General features: G+C 36.0%; 2 protein-coding genes across 2 annotated transcripts; one reads left to right on the top strand and one right to left on the bottom strand.

Annotated features, from left to right (window-relative positions):
* Positions 1-11,009: 11,009 nt before the first annotated feature.
* LOC112458275 (ceramide-1-phosphate transfer protein) lies at positions 11,010-12,590 on the top strand. Its single transcript, XM_025021842.1, has 4 exons — positions 11,010-11,137; positions 11,523-11,731; positions 11,805-11,980; positions 12,044-12,590. Exons 1-4 carry the CDS (start codon positions 11,010-11,012, stop codon positions 12,164-12,166), a joined length of 636 nt encoding a protein of 211 aa, XP_024877610.1. The 3' UTR covers positions 12,167-12,590.
* On the bottom strand, positions 12,318-16,981 carry LOC112458268 (solute carrier family 28 member 3). The gene is made up of 12 exons (XM_025021818.1): positions 16,413-16,981; positions 16,201-16,257; positions 15,714-15,882; positions 15,436-15,607; positions 15,200-15,365; positions 14,459-14,653; positions 14,131-14,292; positions 13,933-14,026; positions 13,686-13,845; positions 13,405-13,570; positions 12,983-13,322; positions 12,318-12,886 (listed from the first exon to the last, which is right to left on the bottom strand). The coding sequence occupies exons 1-12, from the start codon at positions 16,440-16,442 to the stop codon at positions 12,789-12,791; spliced, it is 1,809 nt and encodes a 602-aa protein (XP_024877586.1). The 5' UTR covers positions 16,443-16,981; the 3' UTR covers positions 12,318-12,788.
* Positions 16,982-19,713: the final 2,732 nt, after the last annotated feature.

Genomic DNA, 19,713 nt, shown 5'->3' with positions numbered 1-19,713 from the left:
TAACTTATTTATTATAGTTTAATAGACACGTTTCCAAGGACAAAATTTAAAAGAAATATCAATGTTGCGAATGTTGCATTTTTGTATAAATTTTACTTTGAAATAAAAGAGAGATGTTAGAAAAAGATGAGAAATATAGTTTCACCCTTCGAGAATGTCAAAAAATGTTTCGGAATTGCGTGACATTTTTAAATTTTTGTCTCGTAGGAGAAACGAGTTAGGGTGAGAATGTAGTGAGAGAGAATGCGATTGGTATGCCAAGAAAACTCTAGGGCAATTTAACCGTTGGCAGACAAATAGTGTCAAAAGATCGAACATAACGTGCGATATCAAGTATTGTAGATTTGATACATAATCTGAAAATCGTTATATAAAAAAAAGAATTTATATTTAATCATGCTGCGATATTAAATTATTTTTAATAAATATGACTTTATGCTGCTTATTTAAAAGAAAGAATTAAAAACAATTAAAAATATTACATTATTTTATATCTTTGATATCCTCGATGATAGCAAAATTTTTATTAACTATCATGTCTTTATACAAAAAAATACGTATGATATTATATTTATTTTATTTTATATGCGCTTAAAATCTAATAGTCTTCCAATATCTGTTGACGAGCATTGTAATCATACGATGTGAATAGCAACAAAATAAAAACTCAATAACTTCACTACCACGCGCAGCCAAAACGATTGGTTTCTGTTTGCGTTTCGGCTATTTTTTTCGCCGATGTCCTTTCGACGGTAACGATATTCTATAACCCGCATACGACACGGTTCACATAATCGGTGAATCGATGAATGCACGACGATTATCGACGCACTTTTCCGTTCAAATTAATTGGACCAATTATCGATGCCGAACAATTATCTGCTGGCGACCAATTAGATCGACAGGATTTGTCGATGACGTGTTGCCTAGCAAGGAATAATTGGAGCTTATACATTGTTGAAAAAAAAAGAACCAGTAAAAAGTTACGTTAATAGATAATCGGTTTAATCCAAATTTGCAAGATGATTTCGATAAATAATCGTGAATTAAAAAATATATTAATGCCTTGGAGAACATTTTAAGCGTGTTATTTTAACAATAGTTAAAAACTTATATTTGACATATTTTATAAAATTACCTTCATTTTTAGAGTAAACTTTTCGACAAAAAAATTATAAAAAATTGTGAAAAATATAAATTGCGATAAATTGACATCGTTGGCTTAAAAAGTATATAAAGTATTGGAACATTTTTTTCACGCACACAAAATTTCTTTTTTTTTTTTTTTTTTAATAAACTATTATATTCCCACAACACCCTGATGTTTAATCACAGTCACTGGTGGGTTCGCTAGGTCTCTAAACTATGTCTCTAACGTGAGTTCGGTTACTTCTTGGCGATTATCCGCTTGTACGACACAATATGCACCTGTTTACCGGCCCGAAAAAATTGTTAATCACAGTCTTTCTCGTTGCCGCGGCACTTTGATTTTTGCGGGCGCAAAAAAGGCAGACCGACGAGAAGGTGATAAAGCGATGATAGCGGGGCGAGCTAACGGGGGAGTGCGGATAGCGCGGGTGCGTCCGCGTTGTAGAGCGAAGGTAATCACACACGGTTAGCACATGTTACCCGGGGGGCAATTCTCGAAAAAGGTCGCGGATCGTTCCGGACGACGTCTTATGAGGGGCGAAGGGGTGCAGGGGTGGAAGAGATCTCGGGGCCCTCCATGGACCAGGGGCTCGAGGGGGGTCAGAGGGATGTCAGAGACGATAGAGGCGGCGCCGGAGGCGGGCCGCAGTTTTTCAGGAGTTTGCGCATGCGGGTACTTTTATTCCCCACCAGAGCGTCACCACCGCCTTGGCGTTCTTAGAAGCTTCTTAGGGTGAGTTTTGTCCCCTGCGAGGCGCCCTCCACCTACCCACCCACTCACACCGCCGCACGGTTGTCGCGGAGGAGTCGGCGGATGCTTCGACTCGTCTGACTCAAAAGGGTTGTATCTACTAGCTGCGGCGTTTGCGGACTTTATGATGAGTTTTGAATGGCTTTGTAAGCATTTTTTCGAGGTTACATTTTTGAATGTACCTTCAGAGTTACATCTATGATTAATAGAATCGAATGGACCAAATTGTTTGGAAGTATGAATTTATAGAATTGTCGTGGTTACAACTTTCTTGTTCGGGTGACGTTTTCTACGTGCAAACGATGCGAGGTTCCTAAGGCTGTCTAATGGAGGTAACGAGATTATCGAGAGAAACCAACGGAGTAGCGTTAAGGAGTTTTCGGTCTAGAGGTAGCTGAAATCGGATTAGCAATGAAACGAGTAATCGGTACCGGGGCTTCTCATCAGTCTTTCGCACTATCGGACATTGTGTCTTCATGAGGAGATCTAACACAATGACATTCGATGAAAACACATTTTAAGCTATTTTCAATAGTGCACCGCTATTTTAATGAAATAGGCAACATTTGCAAAAAATTATCTCAAAATTTCCAAGAGAGTGATATTATAAAAATTAAAATTTGAGAACAGTGACTTTTAATTATCGTTTTTATTTCACTGTGTCCTATTTTGATTATAAAGCTACACCTTGTATTTGTTCAGAAAAGTTGCAGAGAAAAGATCTCGGAATACAGTCAAAGTATTCCTTGAAGAATTCTTTCGAATAAGGATTCTCAAAGAATTTATTTCAAGGAAGGAATCCTTTCGGGTCAGTCGTGTCGTGATTTAATTCTCGCGCGTTTCTGTAGGCATCAGCTGTCTGCATCGAGAGGAAAATTGGCGAAGCAGGAGTCCGCGGGGTGCGAGAAATCGGGTTCTTAAGCAAGGGTAGCAACGCGACGAGCATTCAGCGAATGGTGAAAGCCAAGGAAAAGAGAGAGAGAGAGCGAGAGAGAAAAGAGAACACGGCAGGAGCTCCGTAACGGAGAAAATAAGAAAGCAAATTACCTAGCAGTCACCTACCCTCGGGGTGAGGTGTCGATATGACATGTAGGGAGAGGGAGAGGGGGACCCACTGGTGGCAACCCCTGGGGTTTATTACAAGGGTGGAATCAAATACACCGGGTGTCAAAAAATGAAATGCCACCCCTACTGCGTTCCTTGCCAACCCCCTTTTTGATGGGAGGATGGGATCATGGTGAGTTACGAAAGAGAGGAAAAGAAAAGCCGTAATAGGGTAAGATCGCCGCTCTTCGCAGATAAAAGATCGCAGATCGTTTTTTTCTTCGATGTCCGATGTGCTTCAGATATTTAATTAGATATTAAACAAGACAACTCTCATTCCCCATATTTTTCTATATTTTGCTCTTATGTTGCAACACCATAGTTATCTACTTATATAATATATTGAAATTTAAATTTTTTTCTACGTATCTTATTGCTGCTCCATAAATTTTTGTTTTATATAAATGTTTTATATAGGATCGTGACTTTAGTTGAACGATTGCTTTCCTTCGTGAAACAATCTCGAAGGGGTGGCACGAACCCGATGCGACATAGTCACCCCATTTGCCAGCTTCGCGCTCCTGTTTGTTTCGTAATCTTTAAGATCGGAAGGGTTCGAAGTATTCATGGTGATGTGAAAATATTGTCAAACTTGATCTTGTTAAATTTTTAACAATTTGGCATCAATGACATTTATTATTTTTCTTTCTTGTCATCGTTGATTTATTATCTTGGCGATAGTAATAAATAATAAAATGGTTTTATTTGTATAATTTTTTATATAATATTGCGATTATAGTTTCTTCAATTTGGACGATATATTTTCCGCTCGTAACGGAACTTCTTACAGAAACTGCCTTCAGAGGGAGAAGAAACGAGTAGTGATTAAATATTATGACCGGCTCAGTCTTCCGCGACGCGACGCCTGTGGGAGACGTTACTTAGCGTAATTAAAGGATCTCTTTGCCGAATATCTATGGGACAAACCGCGTGCCAATGAAAATCTCTTTCTTAAATCATGTCTTAAATTATAACTAACAATAAGACAAGGTCGAATATTGCACAAGCTTTTAGAAATTATATTACTGAATTGACGATCACCGATCATACATAAATATATGTGTGTGATAAATATTTTTTTTTATTAATTTTATTTTCATTATATGCTAAATATCTACGGTTCATTTTTAATAGTTACAATATAATGACGCGTAGACATTTGCTACTAAATCTTCAAGTAGCAGATGTCTCAAGCAAGACGGTTGTCTAGGATGATGTATGATGAAAATGTCTTGTAACTATCAAGTAATGTCTTGTCGGGTGCAAGTACGAGGAAACGACGAGGGTCCGTTAGCAGCGTCGCGAGATGACTCGTTGTCCGAAGGGTGAGCGTGCCGCGTGTTCCACCACTTTCAACACGCTATCTTCTAACTTCTTCATCGTTTCCAAGCAACCTCCGTAGCGTAGTTACATAAAATTTTCCATTTTCACGAAAAATTAATTGATATGATTTATATATGATTTGCATTATGTATGATTTATATATAATTTGCATCTTAAACTCTTCCATTTTATTGCATATACGGGTAATCACATGCAAACGAATAAGAATTTATTTATACCTATAAATTTTATAGCATTGATTATAAAAAATAAATAATATACAAAGATTATCAATTGAAATTTAATACTAAATTTATAATAATTTCAAAAATCATATTATTGCATATAAGTATTGACCGCAGACGGCGGGTTATAGCTGCTCGAGAAACAGAATCTCCTTAATCAGGATAGTTTCGTTATTCTGCCCTTCGCAATCGTCATCGCGTCTGACCAAGAACAACCCTAGAGAGCTAACGGTGCGGAGGCTGTCCCAGGGTCATTTCCATTTGCCCCTTGCAAAGTGGAATCATTTCCCAAGAGTCTACGTTCCCCCGACCTTCGGGTTCTCGTGGCACAGCTGTGTTGGCCAGTAGTTCCCTTCTCCATTCATTCAATCGATGAAGCTAGCCTAGTCATAAGGATCGATCATCGATTTTAGTTCTTTTATATATGAAGAAATATATTTTGAAATATCTTTTTAATTTCCTACATGCAGATAATTTAATATTTTTACAATTATTTTCATCAAATGACATTTATAATAAACAGAGAACCTATCATGAGTAAATCTAAATATCTTATCGATATGTGTAGATTTAAAAGCTGTCGTATAAAGCTATACTTCCTTACAATCTCTATTCTGGTTTATGCTCCGGTGGTTTCATCAAAGGCAGGCTTCCACCCGGAACTAACTACTAATGCAGCAATCTTTCTTAAGATCTTGTGTAGCCAACTTATGATCACGCAATTTACATGGAAATGGAAACGTAACGTTTGTTTTACCGGGTTATCCATTTGAACCTCGCATAAAGAGCCCCGCATAATTCTGCGTTCCACGAAAATTATATCTCATGATTTGACATATAAAACCGTGTTTCATCATACCCATGAAATTTTCAACGTTGGAAAACCAAAATGGGTATTGAACGAAGAAATTCAATAGTCAAGAAATTCTCTCAAGTTCTCGGCTAGTTTCGGATAACATGGTCGTACGCTCGTGACAGTTTATCAAATTGCAAGGCTGCCCTCGGTACCCGTAAAGGGATGTAAGGGTCGTAACGTGGAACGAGGTTTGAGGGGGTAGCTTATTAGAGCCGCGACAGCGACCCCGACTCCACCTTGAAACCTCCGGCCAACCGCCGCCCTGCCAGAGTCTTACCACCTTGCTTCCTTCCATCTATCCTCTCCTACCACCTGTCTTCGACGCTCCTTACACCCTCTTTCGTCGCGATCTTCTCATCTTACCAGTTCACGACCGTATAGTTCAAACACCATGAAAAAGATGGTCCGACATAAAGGGTCGCATGGAACTAAAATACTTGGTGTTCCTCTTTAATCTTCAAAGAGATCGAACTACGAGGGCCGTCTTCTAAGTGATCGGAAAGCAGCGTATATTTACGCATATGTATTTATTTACGCATATGTTGACGTATCACAAATATCTAGTTCTGAGAGAACTTCAATGTCAGTCTTCTGAATGACAACGAGGGATATACGCATATATCGATGCGCGATCCCGAGGGATATGTAGTTCCTTACGCAAGAACAGAACCGCACACAGTCTGATTTCAAAAGACGCAGAGCTTCCTGCTTCTCTCTGGAGGATAGTTTTAAAATTCAACCCCATGCGAAGGACTAGGGGGATGTGTGTTACACGGCACTCATATTAATCCCGAAGATCGATATGAAGCTGTGATAGTTCGTGGCGTGGTGGGAGATAAATATATTGGTTTCTAATATATTTTTTAATTATATCGCGCGATAAAAACGATATTGCCATTCTAAAATAATTACATTTATTAAGTAGTATAGTTTTATAATCTCACTAATGCTAGAATGAAATATAACAAACGCTCTGTTTCGATCTTCTACGTAACATAAAAAAACGTGATTGAAATACTAGCGATTCAGATCAATGTAGTCATCCGGAGTCAAATTGACAACATAATTCTTTTCACGAAACGTTTTTATTTCCCTGTTTTCCAATTAATCACCTCTATGCACGACAAAATCATGGATTCTAGGTTACGTTCGAATGCATGTTGTGCATATCAGAAGCGGCTGGCCACGTCGCGCTAATCGTATCGATCGAGCACTCTTAATCCATTAATGAACTTCCCAGGCTCGTTTTACCCTGGGTATCCGGGCTTTTCGCAGGCGCCGTCTGTATCTGTTACATCCCGCCGTTAAGTGTGTGTACGTGTATGTGAGAGTATGCGCCTTTACTTCACGTACGGTCATTGACAAAAGTTTAAATTAAAATTGCTTCAATTACTTTGATTTGTGGCTCTCTCTGTGTAGATAATTTTTAATATGTATCTCAATACATTTTTAAATATTTATTATATAGTACCACAGTAAAGAGAAATCGATTAATCATATGTAATGCGTTATTATTTAAAATATATTAAATGCTCATAAATGTTTAGACACAAGATGAATTTTTAAATGTACTTATATCTTTATTTGTACATTTCGCAAATTAAACTTTGCATATTTTTATTCTAGAAATGTTTCCAACGCGGCGATTATCGGCACTTTTGACTACGACTCTACAAGCGTGCGTATGTATGTATTTGTATAATGCGACACTTTACAGACTCTTGTTGGTTGACAGTGATTTTCCATGGGATACAAAACTGTCGTTAGACCCTTTTGCGAAAAGGTCTGTCTCCAACCCTCGTACGCAGTTCACCTAAAACTTTTCCTACGAACCGCACACGAGGGTGTAACGCTGTATATCGAAGGGTTAGAAATTTCTCATTGCTCCTCCGTCTGTTGTGTCTTTCTTCCATTCACGTCTGGCACTTTGCTAAAATTTAGCATTTCTTCCTCCTTGAACAATAAGTAATCAGATATTAATTGTAGCATACTTTAAGCACAAAGTAAAGCAAACATCACGCTCTTCACAAGATCTCACTTTTCTGACGATGATTGACAATATAAACTAAAATTTAAAAAATATATATATTCTTGGCAGTTTTTGGCATCTTCTATATGCAAAACTATAAAAGTCACTCCAAATTCCTTTTACAGAACCACCAAACAAGCGATGAGTCTCTTACGCCGCCTTCATCCGACAACAAATTCCTCAAATATTTATCTGTCTTGCACCCTCGAATCCCTCTAGTACGTCGCCCCAAACGCCACTTCCGTTTCGCACTCGGCGAATGTGTCAATTCTGACGCCTATCGACATATGACAAACACCCTTCTCGTCTCCCGCTAGTTGTCGTCTTGTCGTTTCTGACATCCCTGACAATCGGGACAAAAGAACGATGAGAAAGGGAGAAAGATTGAGGGCGAAGATACGACGATTTCGACATTTTTTCAAAGATCCATTTATGATTTAATTTTTAGAATTAAGTTTGATAATACAGTTTTCTTAAAAATCAATCAACCAGTATTTCAACACATTTCAATATACATGTTAATCTTATGTAAAGTTATAAACAACTAGATGATACAAGAGTATACGCATAAAAAAATATTTTAACCGCAAAGTAGGCAAAAGAAATCCTATTTATCTTCTATACCAGATAGAGGAATCTTCGTCGATTAGATCGAATGTTCGTGACATGTCTCGCGCGCCGGCTGTGTGCAATTAATTTATTTTTCCCCGCTCGAGCGTTAATTGTTAAACTTAGATGGGCGGTCGTCGACGATTCCGCAGTTAGACTACGAGATCGAAAGAAGAAGATGGCGAGCTATTAAGAAGAGAGAGGAGAAGAGACAAGGATGCGACCGGACGTCCAATGTGAATGGGACGAAGAAAGACGAAGAAGGATGATCGCCGCGTACGAAAGACGATGGCAACGACGGCGGAGAAGAGTCGAGGAGGGTTGCTGCTAGGCCGGCGCGGCGCGGCGGCAGACCGAGACGACGAGAGAATCGAGAAGTTCCGAAGGGAGGCGGGAAGCCAAGACACGGGGCGCGACGGATAGATTGGGTTACTGAGATAATTAGAACGATGAGCGATGCACGCCTCGTTGAACGATTCTTTTTAGCCGGCCGGCGGTCGGTTTCATGTTTTCGAGAGCGAAGCGATAAAGGAACAAAAGTGCCCACTGAGGGAAGATACGATCGCTGAGCGTGTTATTGCCCTGGAATCAAGACCAGGGAGCACGGCGTATTTCCTCGTCAATAAGTCTCAACAACGGAGATATTACGGCACCCTAGTGACATATTTTTATGCGCCGCAGCTACGACGTTGTGCGATTGGTCGTTGAAGTCGGCGCCCCGTGAGATCGCTTGACCGGAAATGTGTAGCTGTCGTAAAAACTTCCATGGCACATTTGTCCGACCGGAATATTCATCGCGATTCTCCGCGAGGACGATATCCCTCGGCAATCTTCTTCTTCATCGGCAGGATTTTTGGAAACGATCTGCCAGAGATACATACGTCGCAACGCTGTAAGAAGTCTATTATCAGAAGTGAAGATCTGTTTTCGTTTCGACCTCGCATTAGTTTTTAGATTACATGCGCTTCTGCGCTCGACGTCGCGCTTGACTTTACTCTATTTGCGTTGAGGGACATCTGAATATTTAATCGGCTCTTCAACCAACCCCGCCTCCTTCGTTCCTCCGCAAACCCCGCTTCTCGTCCGACTCTCAGTCCCAGTTGTGGTGAATTATTTAACGCCCACAGGGAGACCGGTTACCTATACGAACCGACGTGTCAGCGAGATTTTAGTATTCTTTGTTTATGTTTCCCTGTCACGTACGATATCAATGACTACGCAACTCTGAGCACCACTGTGTGCCATGAATTGCATCAATATGCAGTAATAATACTTGGAATGGGCCGCCGAACATGTGATAAATTCAATTTATCAAACGCACAGTTGAATGAATGATCAAATTAGGCAGACAATTACTTGGAGAAATAAAGACTGAGGAGAATAAAATAGAATATTATTTTTGTTTTATGCATTCTTTTAACATATATGATTATACATATTTAATATGTTTCACATAATTATCACGAAGTAAATTTATATTACGATTATACCAAAATTTATAATTATGAGAGAATGCAAAAATGATGATTCTATTCTGTATTTCGATATTAACTGAAGAGAAAAGTTGAGCTTAAAAATTCTGTCAGCGCGTATTTTTATCTCATTCACGTGCATAGAAATGCTAAAATATTCCGGTCCAAATAAGCCGAAGACGAGGTGGGAAGATATTTGCAGACGTTTCCCAGTTCCCCTTGTTGAAACCAAATCGGTAAATGCACACGGCGATTGTTCGACAAATAGAGGTCGGGAGTAAATAATGTGCAAATACAATTTCTGCTGTGTATTGAAAGACGTAGTCTTCAGCTATGCGTGTATTTTATTCAGTTATGCTTGTGTTTGATAGGAAAATCAAAGTACGATATTTCCACGATATAGAAATTTCATTATTGAATTAAATTTTCAGACATGTTTAAGTACGTATATATTTTCGTTTACAATATAAAATGTTGCTTAGTTTGAATATATAGTAGTTTATAATGAGTTCGAATGTAGCGCTTCTCGTGGAGGATGACGGTACTATGTAGGCAACCATATTCGAACGTGTATTGTTTAGCGAAATATCTTGTTTTTCTTCAATTGGTAACGCTTTTTCTCTACATTATTTTTTTATTATTGCAAAAAAACATGATAGAGATTGCATACTCAAATTATCTAATACAGCAGCAACTTTGCGAGAAAGACGTTATAGCGATTTTTTTCTGTCTGATTTATATTATTCAAATATGTCTTGATCGTGGACGTTACCTTCCATCACTATCTTCCTTTTCATTTTTATTCTTTGAATTTTTATCTTTCTAAACCTATTTTTATCTCAAATTACTGGCAAGATGTGACGATTTAAACATATTATACATATATAAATTAACTACATATATTATTATGCACATATATGTATATATTTTACACACTTCAATAATAATGTATCGTGTGAAGATTAGATATGACCTTAAGTAGAGTGCGCTAGGTTGCATTTCTCTGTTCGTTCTTTGTTGTACCAGAGAGAAACCTGAGAGAGGCCATCCCTTTGTTCTTATTACTGAGAACGCATTTTCCGATGCGTCTTCTGAGAAAGTGCGACTCAACTACGTCGTTTGGTTCGCGTCCGTGCTAATGGTTCGTGTTCGGTGGATGGCCGGTGGATTAAACGCAGACCGGTGGATGGCTGGTAGATGGCTCAGGTTTCTCTGGTTGTACGGAATAGCTTCGAATTATGAACGTAAATGCTCAAATGATAAGTGCGAGAATAAACTGTCATTTATCTTAAAATGACGCCGTCACAATGTTGAATACGTCATGCACCATCTGTTAATGTGATAAGCAGACGGTCATGTCTGATTTCAACAATTTAACGGATTCAAGGAGATAACGTAACTACTTAATCGTAACGTGGCGCAAAAGCAGATTCGATTTAGTGTTTGTTGGGTTGAATACAGTAACTCTATAATGGCGGAGGGGCCGGAATTAAGTTTCTTCGATTTACGAACGGTACACGATCATTTTGATCAAGCTCTCGTGGAAAATGATGATGTCGATCTAAAAGCATACTTAGAGGCCTACAATGAACTATACAAGTAAGTTAAATCGCTGATTTGTGTTATCTAACATTATCTAACATAACCTTACTATATCATGTATGGATTTCAAATGATTGGGTTTTTTGACTTATTACGGTTGACATTTGATAGCTAATCTACGACATCTTTGCGACATGTCAAAGTGAAATAAATAATTAAAAGCAAATAACCGCGTTATACTAAGTAATTATTTACATTACTGCATTAAAAATATTTGCTACATTATGTGTTATCTTAATATATGAATTACATATATTGTCTTTATCTTCTGTTTGCCTCGTTAACTCAGCAGAATAATTGTTATCTTTTATTAGTCTATATCAGATTTGAGATTACATCTATATAAGATATGTGTTTCGTAACATGCTACGTGCACACACAGATTTTTTCAGCTGATGGGCAGTGTCTTCAGCTTTGTCTCTTCTGATCTGAAGCAAAAGATAGACGTCTTGACTGACTTGATAAATAAAAACACTCAGAACTATACGACTATTAAATCTATGATTGAATATGAGAGAGAAAACAAACTTTTAGAGAAAGCCGATTTTGTCAATGGCTCACGTACTTTATTGCGACTACATAGAGGTTTAGGTACCTACTACATCGTTATCCCTTGATACTATTTAGAAATTTGCAGCCTGTCTTATGTTGTTTGGTCTTCTAGATTTTATTAGAGAATTTTTACAACAACTGAATGATCTCACAGACATTGATAAAACAGTTTGTTGTTGTCAAGACGCATATAACAAAACTCTGGCCAAGCATCATTCATGGGTGATCAGAAAAGCTGCAATAGTTGCGATGTACACTATGCCTACTAGAGAGGCTTTATTCAAAAAGGTAACCAGGTTAACTTATCTTACGGGTAATTTCTTGAATGATTTATTTCACTTGCACTCTCAGGTTTGTGGTGAAAATGTTCAGCGGAACATAGACATTTTGCCCAAAATGTTGGAGGTGACTGCCGACGTGTTCAACCGCACTGACAGCATTTATAAAACTTACCAATTGCATACTCTACCGTAAGCGATCACAGCAAATAAAAACAATATTTTATCTGATCTTTTGAGTTTTTGAAGCACGGCACGTGGCATTTCGCATATTCGAGATATTGTGATATTACTGCATTACGATATTATCAATTGTATAGTTAATTTTGAATAAATAAGTATGCTTATTTTTGGGATTATGTATTGCTTTATAATCGATATATGTACAATTATTATACTGACGACGTACAAATAATGGCACAAGCGTACAATAAGTATATCACTTATGTAATGTGACCTTGTCAATTTAACTTAGGATGTGTTATTGCGCTCGAAATTTATTTTACTAGGTTTAAGCATCGTTTCCGGTCAGACTCGATCTTGTGTGTGTGCTATTTATAAACTATATTTTGATGTTGTATAAAAACTTATTACTGATAAAAAGAATGTAACAAAATTTATTTATCTCTCCTTTTACTATCGTTAGTATCTGCAATATTATTTGCTTACAATTACTTCGCAAAAGCAATTCTTTGCGTACTGCTATTTCTTCTCAAAGTGAAAGATTTTAAAGATGAGATCAAAATATGAATTTTAATGCGATTATGTATATATCACTGTGATGCAGCTTCCTAATTTTAATGTATATATGTACTTTTTCAAATTATATCTAACGAAGTTAGTGTCGTTAAAGTGACATTTGGTATTGTCGTTGTAATGTTTGCGGAAGATAATGAAGCGTCATCGATTAACATACCTGAAATAATAAAATAAAATTCGATAATGTAATATTCGATGCAACTTAAAGGAAGCGGTATACAGTCATAAAATCAAATCGGGATTTCAACTTTACCGGCGACACTAGCTGTGAGAAAACAGACGGCGCTACCAGCAACAAAGGCTCGCACAACGACATTCGTTACTTGCTCTTTCTTTTCTGGCGCCAAAGACGAAAAAACTCCGACCTGAATGCCAATTGATCCTGGATTCGCGAAACCGCAGATCGCGAATGTGGCTATTGCTTCCGATCTTCCGTATAATAGGCCCTGCTCCTTGAATTCGCCCATCCTTTGGTATGCGACTAATTCATTGACCACTGTCTTCAAACCTATCAACGTCCCCACAACTTCGCAATGTTCCCAAGGAACGCCCATCAACCAACTTAGTGGCATAAAAACTTTCGCCAATATGATCTGCAAAACTACAATTATTAAATCTGCCCAAAAGAATATATTTTTAGAAGCTGGAAAAAGCAGCGTCGAAAAATTATTTTACCTCGAGACTTAATTCTAAACCAACCAGACCACCGAACCAAGAGAGAATTCCATTTAAAAATGCAACGAAGGATACAAAAGCTACGATATTTGCGATTATGCCCAAAACGATTGGGAGTGCTGCTAATGCACCGTTCGTTGCGGCATCCAAAATACCAGTGTCCGATCTAATTGTAAAAGTAATTGTAATTGTAAAAGTTTTAATAACAGCCATTATATTAATTGTATGACTAATGATTGGATGATGATCGATAAATAATAAGTGATTTATAAAGCACTTACGACTTTTCAAGTTTTATATTTTCGGATTTTGTGAGACTTTGCTCAGTTTCTGGATAAAATAGCTTGGAATAGGCTAAAGAAGTCGGTGCAGACATTATGGAAGCGGTTATTAAATGGACCGGTTTAGCACCAAATTCTATATAAGCGGCCAATACCGTACCTGCAAACACGGGTGGGCAAATACAATTATAAATTGAAATTTAAAATGCTATCAGTGACTTATACTTATGAAACGTGTGTGACAAACCAGAAACCGTAGAAAATCCTGAGCTCAATATAGCATGTAGTTCTGAAGAAGTCAATTGATTGATATATTGTTTAATCAGAAGGGGGGATTCGGACTAAAAGACAAAATAAGTTAGCAGCTTTAAACTGGAATTAAAAATATTATGTGAGAATACAAACGACTTATTTTTAAATTATTTAAACAATGTAATAATATTACCATCCCAATGAAAGGATTAGCAACGGCAGATAATGACTCACACAGCGTTGTACCCATTATGCTTTGCAAAATCCATCCTAATTTCACGATAATCCATTGCATTATACCGAGATAGCACATAATTTGTACCACGAAGCTGAAGAAAAAAATCACAGGCAGTACCTAATGGACCAATTTATACTAATAGTAGTAATAGTTTGCAACAATACAAAATTAAAAATTAAATAAAAGCAATTATAAAGATAAATGAAGCAATGAAAAAATTTCCTAATAATAAAATTAATTATTTTATATTTCTAAATACACGCAATAATGCAAATTAACTAACGGCAAAAGCGAAGACTCCCTCGCCAACTATTTCCTTTGAGAATACAAAGTTGGCGCCAGCTTTAGCATAATCCAAGAAAGTGACCACTTTGCCAGATACACAGTCGAAAATGCTATGACCAACAGACCATCGAAGCATAATAAGTCCAAATATAAATTGTAAAATCAAGCCCCAAATGACAGGTCTCCAATCGATCTACATTTAACAAAATTATTAAAATAATTAGAAGCCACAAAAAAATAAAAGGAACTATTTTACATTTTATTAAAAAGATTTAAGTTATTTTATATTTGTATTTCGATTTTTTTCTTTTCTCTTCTGAAAAGTAGAATACCTTGCTGAAGAATAGAATACTGAATTATGTGAATATGACGTATACTACACACACAAAATTTATAAACAAGAGATCTGCGTGCATTAAGTACATTAGACGATTTAATGAAGTGGGTTAATTCCAGCGGAATTGGCGACGCGGCTATCCACATGCCTTCAGCAATTTTCTCCGACACCACTCATGTATGTGTCATCATAATTGGAACGCGTTCGAGCCGATGCGACAGATGGGAATAATTATTACAGTAAAATATAAAATCCACGAATCAATTGATCTCTCGTAGATTTGCTTCAAGCAACAGCGAGAAGAAATCCATTTTCTATCAATGTAATAATTGATATAGATATGATCGGAGTCGGAGATTTATATAACTACATGACTTAAGCTTCAAGATACAATCTACTTGCCTGTCCCGGATGTTTGGAGAACATCCAACCTAATCCTAATATGACGATGACACAGAGAATACTAGTTAGCCTGTATCTTGATCCTGCGGTATCGATGATAAGAAAAGTAATGATGGCTATTAGTATAATTAAATAAAGAGTCGTCATTCCGATGCGCGTCCCATATCTAAAAATGTTCATGTCAGTATAAAAATAATTTCTATATATTATCGGATCAAATAATAATAATTTCTTACTTGGTATTTCGCAAGCGCTCCAAGGAATTCGTTGCTGGCTGACAGCATTGTAAGATGTACTTCCAAAAATATCGTTTTACAATCAAAAAATAAAATAAGCCAAGATAAGTTAGTCCTGCAAGTATGAGTAGTAAACCATAGCCTTTACACCATTGAAAATCGCAATCTTTTTCTAAAAGAAAAACGTATTGTTATGTCAATTCGCTATGTAAATTTAACTAATATTTTATCAATTAATTAATCAAAATTAAATTTTGCTGAAACAAATTAATACTCACGATTATTTTTCCAATATATACCAGCATAGATTACATAGGCTATGACAAGAAGGTTTAAAATTGTTACACTAAAAGTCTTAAAAACCCTTCGATGTTTTGAAAGATAAGCATTGATCGCATTGCTGGTAGTCGCCAAAGGCTTTTTTGCTTTACGATAAGAATTAGTATTCTGTGAAAATAACATAACTATATACTAATATTGCTTTGGATTATTCTTATATTTACTATGCAAAATTTTGAACGGCAGTAATGTAAAGTTTCTACGTCCTGTTTATTTTAATTTCTAGTTGAAGTGAATATGTAAATAACGTTACATTAGTAGTATTACTTATTTAACTGTAGCAAATTATATATTCTGCGTTTTGTTCATGTAAATTATCTTCAATTATTTACGCGCAGAAATACGTTAGAAACTATAGTTGGATGATTGAGCACTTATTCGAGCAAGTTTTTTTCCGCTATGATGATAAAATGAAAATATGCTTACCTGATGCATAGGTTCACTTTCCCGGCGACCATCTTCTAATATATCTAATCGATTGTCCTATTGATCGAAAGTATAACAAATATATTCTTGACAATAAAAAATTCTTGAATATGAACAATAAAAAATATATTCTTGAATATTTAGAAAATCTTACTGATTATACGTTTTATGAATTATTTGGTAAAAATTATTGATAGTAAAAGAGAAATTACTTCAAATGCCAGGTTTACTCTTCCAGACATATCACTTGCTTTTCACCACACTTTATTAAAATATGTGTATACATGTAGTTTCTTTTCAATGCTCTTTTCGCTATACTGACACAAAATGAAAGAATGTGTTTCGCGACATGCGAGGGAATCATAATTCTCGTATACTTTGTAATCTCATTGAAGTCGCACCAATAGATAACGTTGATAACAAAACGTTGCAAAACCTTGACCGTAGTTTGAATGTAGGTAATCGGCACACACTATTGTAATTTTCATGTATTAAATAACACAAAGTAATATAGTTTGATTAATTATCTGAAAATTTTTTCAAATTGATCCTTGTTAAATCGCTTTTCTAACTTGTAAACTGATAAAACTTTTGATAATAATTTTATCACAATTTCAATATCAATTAATCAGATTATCTGCTTCCGTTGACGTATTGATGTTTTGCGATAAATGCTTGAACTGCATTGCATGAAGAAAATTCTTCGATGGCAAATAAAAAACATGTACACTGTAAAAACGTTAGATATTGCTTTTTAACTACGTGCAACATGATAAGACGCCCGAAGAACTACTGAAAATCGGTGACAAGATATAGCCGTTGTGCAAGGCACAACGAGGTACGAGGAATACGAGTGGGGATACTCCCTTCTTACTGTGACATTTTGAATGAAAAAAGATAATGTGAATCCTCTTTTGCAATCGTGAAACTATGATGGATTTTGCTGAGGTATAGAACGTCTCAGATTCATCACATTTCCTTTCACTTATGAATTCTTGTGGTGATTATCTTGAAACCAGCTTTTTAAACCTTCAATTCTATTTTAATTATTATCTACAATATACTTATTATATTCATTTTTTTCCGATTTATATAAAATATAAATTTTTTGAAATAATTCACACATTTGGCAAAATATATATCTCTGAGGATTGCAAACTTGTCGCAGTTAATTAGATATATTTTATTAAAGAGCTTTATTTCAAATTTTATATCAAATTTTTTTTGGCCAATAAAAAAGTAAACATTATTTGATTTTGAACATCAATAAGCATTGTGTTATTTACGATACACGAAGATAGAAGAATGCTTGTTTGTAAAAAAATACATATACTACAAGACTTTTCTTACATATAATTGTAATTATAAATTTCATCGCTTGTTGTATTGTATATCTTAAAATATATGTATTTTATAGATATACCTCTAGTTTATTGGAAATATTCTTTTTTACATGTCTTGGAAAACGCGTTAGGAAACGTTTACACAATGTATAATTTATATGTATAATTTATGTAATTTCTTACATCATTCTTACGTAATATCCTTAAAATTTTCGGCCACTTACTGGCGTGATATAATAATTCTGTTTACTTCATGCAATGATACGGTGGCAACATTATCTTTTAAATTAACACTTGAAATATTTTGATGGAAATGACATTTGAATACATTTCCTCTATCTACACCTATCACACAATTTGTTAATGGAACCAGTAGGCTTATTCTGTAATTCTCAATGACAGTTTCGTTATCTTTATATTGTCGTTGTACAGCTTTTTATCATATACAATATCTGCGCAACGTAAATATAACGATAACGAAACTGTCGTTAAGAGTTACAGAATAGGCCTACAGGTCCTTTTCAAATTTATCTCATCGTTAATGAGAAACAAAGAGCGATTTGTTAGATTGATATCAAGAATCGAATAGAAAATATCGAAATGCATTTTGCTTCCTGTCATTCTCGCATGCATACACGTGCCACCATCACATAACGTGTCATAACGGATCGCTGCGAGGTCCGACGCGTGAAATGCAACCTAAACAGGTACATAAAAATTCCTACGTCGCCACGACTCAAATGTATGAGCGTGCAGTTGATCGGTATTGCCGATGAATTGGACGAGACGTGGAAACTGGAGAACTAAACCGGAAGACAAAGCTATACATCGCGCACAGTCCGTGACTGTAACAAAGGAAAAAATGTTTTGAAATAGACATTATGTATGATTGCGTAATATAATGACCGTGACATAATTGCAAGAAACGTTTTTGTTTCCTTAGACGATAAAAAAATATTGTTTTAACGGGCAGAAAATTACCTACGTTTTGACGATATTAAGAAAGCCAATGCGAGGCCATTTGGATACATTTAACGATAATGTTAAACGTATCACAATTGTTATTTATATCTAGATATAGTTATCTTGAGTTGTGCACAATTAAAAAATTCACAGTTTTCAGAAGAGAAAAAAAAACAAATTTAATTCAATTTTTTTGAATTGTGAGATGACTAACGCAATTACGATTATGATATTTTGTTATAATAAAACTTATACTGTTTCTTGAAGAGGTATGCTGTGATTTACTTGTCAATTCACTTATGATACTATATATCCAGGAAACCGCAACATAACCAGTTTAAAAGAATAACGACACTTCTGCTTCATGCAGCGGATTTCGCATATAGACCTGTAACACTTATTATAGGATATAGGTAACATCTTGGGCATACTTTTTATGGGCTTAATTCAAAATTGAAATGTTTTGATTTGTGAAAGTATTCTTCTCGGGGTGCAATATGTTAAAAAAATCAAACCTATAATTAATTAGGAAAATAAAGTATAATTATTTTTAATTATATAGATACGGAGAACATGGAAATTCGAAATACAAGAGAATATATATTTTATATAGTACATATAATTGCATTGCGTTCATAGTATTTGTAACGATCTAATTTTGGAAAATCGTATGCATTTGTTATTTAAAAATATGCAGTGAGTGATATGGTATATTTTGCGGTATATATTCGATAATACAATCAAGTAACTCATCCTAAATTAGTTGAAGAGTTTAACGTTAAAATATTATTTGCATGATCTATTTTTCGCGTGTGATACCCTACATATTTATTATCTTAAATCTATACAGAGCTATAGATTGTCCCGTAAATCACGGAGCAGGAAGTCCGAGTAATCGGAGGCTCTCAAGGCTAAACTGTCTGGCTGCTGGCGAGGAACAAAAAAATCGGGAAGATGAGCTTATCTCGTCGAGACGACGCGACGAGAGAACATTATTTTGCCGAGAATCATGTTCGAATTTTTGTTTGAAGCGATGCACGACGGATCGAGTTCTTCCTCGCTGTAAGCGTTCTCCCTTCCGTTTGATAAAGTCGAGTTACTTAATTCCATTTCTCGGGCGAGACTATTAGTAAGTTGTAAGAAGAGTGCTGTTCTGTAAAAATCATTTTTTTAAAGCCGCGCTACCTTCTCAATTGTTTTCGATTTA

Source organism: Temnothorax curvispinosus, unplaced genomic scaffold, assembly GCF_003070985.1.
Source record: "Temnothorax curvispinosus isolate PA1 unplaced genomic scaffold, ASM307098v1 QBEX01008784.1, whole genome shotgun sequence".
In the NCBI taxonomy this organism is placed as follows: domain Eukaryota; kingdom Metazoa; phylum Arthropoda; class Insecta; order Hymenoptera; family Formicidae; genus Temnothorax; species Temnothorax curvispinosus.
Note: the sequence above shows the minus strand (reverse complement) of the source record. Positions and strands in the feature narration are given on the sequence as shown.

Excerpts from the sequence above, each read along its gene's own strand:
- LOC112458275 (XM_025021842.1), top strand. The coding sequence starts at position 11,010 with ATGGCGGAGGGGCCGGAATTAAGTTTCTTCGATTTACGAACGGTACAC. Across the intron at positions 11,732-11,804 it reads GCGACTACATAGAGGTTTAG|ATTTTATTAGAGAATTTTTA; the intron begins GTACCTACTACA and ends TTGGTCTTCTAG. Across the intron at positions 11,981-12,043 it reads GAGAGGCTTTATTCAAAAAG|GTTTGTGGTGAAAATGTTCA; the intron begins GTAACCAGGTTA and ends TTGCACTCTCAG.
- LOC112458268 (XM_025021818.1), bottom strand. The coding sequence starts at position 16,442 with ATGTCTGGAAGAGTAAACCTGGCATTTGAA. Across the intron at positions 16,258-16,412 it reads GAGTAAACCTGGCATTTGAA|GACAATCGATTAGATATATT; the intron begins GTAATTTCTCTT and ends TTCGATCAATAG. Across the intron at positions 13,571-13,685 it reads AATATAAAACTTGAAAAGTC|ATCGGACACTGGTATTTTGG; the intron begins GTAAGTGCTTTA and ends TTTTACAATTAG.